This window comes from Panicum virgatum, chromosome 3K, assembly GCF_016808335.1.
Source record: "Panicum virgatum strain AP13 chromosome 3K, P.virgatum_v5, whole genome shotgun sequence".
Classification (NCBI taxonomy): domain Eukaryota; kingdom Viridiplantae; phylum Streptophyta; class Magnoliopsida; order Poales; family Poaceae; genus Panicum; species Panicum virgatum.
The window spans coordinates 26,821,931-26,828,119 of record NC_053138.1 but is presented as its reverse complement, the minus strand read 5'-3'; the positions used below and the strand labels follow the sequence as shown (position 1 = coordinate 26,828,119).

Here is a 6,189-nt window from a genome sequence, read left to right as displayed (position 1 = left end):
TTCTTCACAGATCTACTAAGTCTAATGAGGATGCCATGTTAAGCACCATAGTTTCAAAAACTAAGAGGTTACAACTAATTTGGTAAGCTCTGCTTAAGTTTCTAACACCACAGGTGCAAGAAAATTGACAGACCCAAAAGATGGAAAAAAAAAAGCTCAAACAAACAAATAACTCTAAATATCCACATGAAGCAAAGGAACTGCTTAGATCTTATGGGCGTAAAATAGCATTTCGGAAAGTACACGTGACTGAAACACAGGTTATGCTACATAACGCTAACATAAATCTAGATATATTATTTGAACCTCACCATCCTTCTGGAAAACAGAAGAATTGCATTTGTTAGTTTCAAAGAAAATCCTTAGCAAAAGTAGAAAAGGAAAAAATCGCGCCTTCTTTAGAATCAGCCCAGTAAGAGGCCATGCTTTAATCGAGAATGGTAATGGGCTAATGAGCCAAACTGTGATGGTGAAGCACTAAGTGACTATACACATATAAAATACAGGGAACTGCATTTCAGCCAAGATAGATCCAACTCTCCCCCCTTTAATTTTTCATGCACAATGGTTTCGCAGGAAGATGACTTATCTCGGCCAACAGTCAAGATACACAAGCACGGTTCGATACACAAAGTAAAACTTTTTCAACCAACTGCAACTGAGGACCAAAACAAGAAAAGAAACAAATGACAACTTTTACTTTTTTTATTCAATGGCCTCTTACCTACAGGGTAGGGGGAACTAGGAAGATCCTCCCCTGCAGAAAGAAGGCCACTCATATGGACGAGGTGATGGAGCAGGATCCATTGGATGGTTACTGTCATGCAACCCAGCGATGCCTGCACCGCTGAGGTTCCCAGCTGCCCTTCCGGATCTGCCGCCCATGAACATGGTTGACCATGTGTCTGACAGCCGCTCGCTCTTTGCCGCTGGGTTCAACAACGTTGTGTCGACACTCCAGTCTACTGAGGTGTAGTCATAAGGTGCCGGCCCATTGGTTCTCCAATCAGAATGAGACAATGTAGAGGAGGATTCAGATGAGTTCCACCCTCTAAATGCCCCGAGTGATGACGCCACAGAACGGGAGGATGATGTACCTCCAGAACTCCAGGTGCCACCCCAACCATTGGCAGCCAGCTCTATAGGATTGGAAACGAAACTTTGTTGATGGTTTGTATGTCCAAACGGCCTGGCAGAACTAACATTGTCCAAACTCATATTCCTTAGTTCATGCCCCAAGCCACCATTCAACATCATCTCAACACCTGATGCACCATTTAAGTACCACTTCCTTGAAGATGGCTCTGATGCAAACATACTATGGCTGGTGGATGGTAGGCTCTGCTTGGAACCTGCGGATTGAGGACGCTGCATTACAACTACTGACTCTCGCAAGCTTCCATTGGGCATCACACTTTTCACCTCATTGCCTCCTGCCACATGCCGCATGTCTGACTTCAGTTGCGGTACTGCAACAGGCAATGGAGATGATGCCACATAAGGAACTGATGGAACTGAGTTGGCACTAAGACACCTCTTCTCAGGTTGTACAAGTTGTTGGCGGCCCATCTCTAGCTTCATTGATGCAGCCAGTGGCTGAAAGCCTTTAATTGCAGGTTCCTTTGGACCACTACCATTCATCAGAAGCTTATAGTTTAAGTCCTTCTCTCTCCTCATTTGCTGAACTCCTACTGAAGAAAATCCATTTGTTTGAGGCCTTGCAGGGTTCTGCGCAAGTACGACCTGCTGCTTGTTAGGCAAGCCACCTGAATCGCCAGAACCTTCAGGCTTAGATGGTGCTGCAGTTGATTCTTGCTTATGTGTCTTCAAGACCTCCTCAGCCTTTTCTAGATCACCCTCACAGGAAACAACTGCCCTTTCAACCTCTTGCTTTGTACACTTATATTTCGCCTCCAAGCTCGCAATTTTTGCAAGCTCGTCAGCTATATCAATCTTCAAGTTGACCCCAGACTGTTGATCAGCTGCAAGTTGTTGCTTAGTTTCCTCACTGCCATCAAAGTTGCAGAGCCAGGTAACAGACTCCTCAACGCAACCCTCATTCTGTATAAGGGCCATCGTTGCTTGATCTGCTGAGAAACCCATCGCGACAAGCTTCTGCGCGAGTGCCTCCAACTTTCTAGACATAAGGTATCCCTTGCAACGCTCATGTAATTCCTGGGCACGCCTCTCCTTCTGCCGTTGATGCTTCTTCTCATTCTTCTGTCTGATCTTCTCACGTTTATCAATATCACATCCCAGAACAGAGTCCACTCGAGACGTAGTACTGGTTGCTTTCTCCTTTGGATCTTCTGACTCACCAGAACAGCTTCCATTATTGGAGGCACAATCGAAGTCCCCTGTACCATGGGAGCTACGAGAATGCTCATCTATTTCATCTGTATTCCTGAATTTATCAATACCTTGGCTACCCAACAAAGACGCCGATGGTTCCAGAACATGAAACTTTCCAGAGAGGTTGTTGTAAGAACTTGCAAGCGTACCATTCCCCATTGGCTTTCCAGCAACCTTAGGTTGCTCTTTTGTAACTTTTGCAGCTGATCTGTCTTTCGACTTGGACTTGGATGCAGACGGCATTTTAGACAAGTAATTACACTGCTTTTACCTGCAATCAAATTTGAAGAAAAATAAACACTCTTAACAAAATATATGTACTGTACTGATCTTCCTCTTGGCAAATGAGGAAAGTTCAACCATAACAAATAAACAATATTCATATCTCCAAGTAAAAAACTAACAGCAATTGAGAAGTATCAAAACGTGTACGTCTGACCAAATATAAGAATGTCAAACAGCAACGCCAACTCAAACAGCCGTTAAATTAAGGAAACAACTTCGATGCAACGTTATCTATTGCAATTAGCCTAATAGCAATAAGGAGGCCTGATGACCTGATAATACATGAATTGCCATCTTGCTCACTACACGACAACTAACCCAAAGCTCCCACGCCAAAAAGCAACTCAATATCAGAGATATTTCGGCTCCACTTCCATTCGGATGAAACCTCCATTGACTACTGATGTTCAGTTTCAGTTGTTTTTCATCTCAAAAAGAAAAGCATGCTTGCTTCGATCTCCCATGTCCAATAACCAAGCAACAGAAAACAACCTTTGCGCCCATAACGACAAAATGATAAAGCGTTGCAGAATCTGAGAACTCCGACTCATGGGATTGGCTCCGAGTATATTCGCTTACGTTCCCCTTTTTTGTCGGATTATCGAATCAAAACAGGAATCTTGCAAGTAACCATAACCAGAATTTTGGCTGCATGAGCATTCGGCATCTATTAGCCTCCAGGAAAACAGTGCTGGCATTCCTCATCCCCTGAATTGTAAGGCCTAACCATCAGCCAGAGGGTAGCAAAGCAAAATTTCTCTTCTCGCGAAACCCTACAGCACAATCGCCCTGCAATCCAGGCGAGCAACCACCTCGCCCTCACCGAATTCACCAGGAATTCTCCACGTGAAGAGCTGCTCCATGCCCATGAACGCGTGGGGCCTCCCGCCCCAGTCGTCCCCCACCGCGGAATCACGCGATCCCCCGGGCACCGGGCGGACCCCCGTCCCCGCGTCGAAATTCCACGGGGCGCGCGGCGCCCGCCCACGCTCCGACGAGCGGTGGCATTCCCGCGCTCCGGCGGATCAAACCGCGGGGCGCGCCGGACGCCACGCCCGAACCGAATCGAGCCAGCGAGGGATCAGAGAGAGAGAGAGAGAGAGAGAGAGAGAGAGAGAGAGAGAGAGAGAGAGAGAGAGAGAGAGAGAGAGAGAGGGGGGAAGGGGCGGGGGCAGACGAGGAGCTTACCCGGCGGCGAGGGAGAGGCGTAGGGTTTTGGCCAGCAGGCGGCGGGGATCGAGGGGGGGCGGCGAGGGATTGGGGACGGGGGGGGGGGGGGCGAGCGAGAGCCTTCTAGGGTTTGGTTGGTTGACGCGGGTGCGGTGAGGTGGGGAGGAAATGGAGACGAAGCGAGACGAGCGAGAGAGCGGGCGAGCGAGGGGAGGGGGGGGGGGGGGGGGCCGAGGCGAGGCGAGGCGAGGCGAGGCAGAGCAGAGCAGCAGGCGCAACCGACGAGCGGTGGGCTTCGGGTTGGCCTCTGCTCTGGCCTGCGGGTCGCGGGCGACGCCGCGGTGGTCTGTTGCGTTCCGCGTGTGGTGGTGGGACGGCGCGCGTTCGTGCGCAGGCGTGGATCGGGTGGGGGGGGGGGGGGGGGGGGCGCCACCGCGACCGCGCCAGATCCTCACGGCACGGCACGGCAGAGCTGGGAAATTGGGTTGCATTTGCAGGCCTGACTTCGAGAATTTGGGGTGACTGGGAACGGAAATTTTTTTATTTTTATATTTTTTAAAAATTAAAATTTCAAAAATATATGTCCGTTTTGAAATATTTCAAAAATACCCCCGGTCGCCCCCCATAGGGCGAAAGGCCTTAAGTGAAATTTTTTTTTTCAAATTTGCAATAAAGTCCCTGGAAATAAAAATAAAAAAAAACTTGTCGCCCGTTGGGGGGGGCGACAGGGGCCTGTCGCCCAGCCCACGGGCGACCGCCGCTGGGCCCAGCCCACGGGCGCGGCAGGGGGCCTGTCGCCCCCCCCCCCCCCCCCCCCGCCCCCCGCGGGCGACAGGGGGGCCTGTCGCCCCCCCCCCCCCCCGCCCCGCGGGCGACCGGGGGTACCCTCTATATAAGCTCAAGCCCTCCCCTTCCCTCCTCATTTAAGCCCGAAAATTTCACCAAAAATCCAGAAAAAAAAGAGAGGAGTGAGGAGAAGGAAAGCGGCGAAGCTCTGCCGGATTCAGCACTTGTGATCTGCAGGTTAGTACATTTAGTTTAAATATTGTTATATTTAAGTACTACGTATTTTAATATGAGTAATTTGATTTAATTAGTGCTATAGTAGAACCATTTAAGTAGGAGTTCAATGATACTTTAGTTTGTAGTTACGTAGTAGTAAATTAGTTTAGAAAATTAGTAGAACCATTTATGCAGTATAGAATTTGAGTGTCATCACGTAGTTATGAATACTTATACGTTGTAATTGAATTTCATACTTAGTTTTTACGGATTATTGAATAAGGTAGTGAAGTAAAGAGTATAACTCGATAAGTATTATGTGATATACAGATATGTCGAGCAAGATGCAGTTTCAAGTATTTTATGGTGAATACAATGTTATGTATGGGCCAAATGGAGTAGATCTTTCTGCCTTTAAGCGCACATCTAGCGGCATAGATAAACCTCTAGAAAGGAGTTTTGGTTCCATATGTAAGTGGCTGCAGCGTGGGTTCCATGTTGATCCGTTGACACATGTGATCACTGTCCAGTCTCTTGTTAATTGGGAGGTAGAAAGTGAATTATGGGAATTAATGATGATACACAGCACTGATGACTGGCAGAAGTACATGCAAACAGCTCTAGAGCGTGGGTGGCCTCTGGCCATTCTTGTTCAAATCCGGGAGAAGACACAAAATGAAATCCAACATTGTGCAGATCAAGAAACTCCGAGTATTCGAAGAGAGACCAATTATGTTGAGCAAGATGAGTCATAAGAGACAAAGAACCAAAACATGGGACCACAGGGCTCTGCTGATGAGGGAGAGAGGATACATAGTATTCTGGACGAGATGAAGGCAGAAGACCAAACCGCAATAGAGATGGAAGAATATGAGGACTCATCTGATGACGAGCAGTACTCATTGCCAAAAGAGTGGAAAGAGCATGGTTTTGGCAGTCATGTCGCAGAAGATGTACGAAATCAGGAGTGAGAGTACAGAGGGAATGAGGTAGTGCAAGGTGCAACATATTCAAACATTGAAGCCGTAAAAGATGCTGTGAGACTATGGGCAATCTCATTGAAACGAGAATTCAGAGTCGTAAAGTCTGGCAGTAAAGAATATGAGGTGAAGTGTGTGAATGCTGGATGTCCATGGCGAGTACATGCATTCAAGGGAAAATGGAAGTCAAACTGGAAATGTTCCATTATCACAGAGCACACTTGTTTGCTGTCAGAAGTTCTTCCCTCGCATCGCAATATATCATGCGACTTTGTTGCAAAGCAAATGTATGGGTTTATTATGGACAACCTAAATTATGAGCCAAAAATGATTGTTCGACACATTGAGCAGACTTACCAGTACACCATCAGTTATTTGAAGGCATGGCGGGCTAAACAAA

The 6,189-nt window shown here is 47.6% G+C and overlaps 1 protein-coding gene across 1 annotated transcript; it reads right to left on the bottom strand.

Moving 5' to 3' along the window:
- Window positions 1–470: 470 nt before the first annotated feature.
- LOC120698718 lies at window positions 471–4,121 on the bottom strand. The gene is made up of 2 exons (XM_039982433.1): window positions 3,826–4,121; window positions 471–2,623 (listed from the first exon to the last, which is right to left on the bottom strand). The coding sequence occupies exon 2, from the start codon at window positions 2,593–2,595 to the stop codon at window positions 742–744; it is 1,854 nt and encodes a 617-aa protein (XP_039838367.1). The 5' UTR covers window positions 2,596–2,623; window positions 3,826–4,121; the 3' UTR covers window positions 471–741.
- Between the last annotated feature and the right edge of the window lie 2,068 nt (window positions 4,122–6,189).

Coding starts and splice junctions, on each gene's coding strand:
- LOC120698718 (XM_039982433.1), bottom strand. CDS start 2,595: ATGCCGTCTGCATCCAAGTCCAAGTCGAAAGACAGATCAGCTGCAAAA.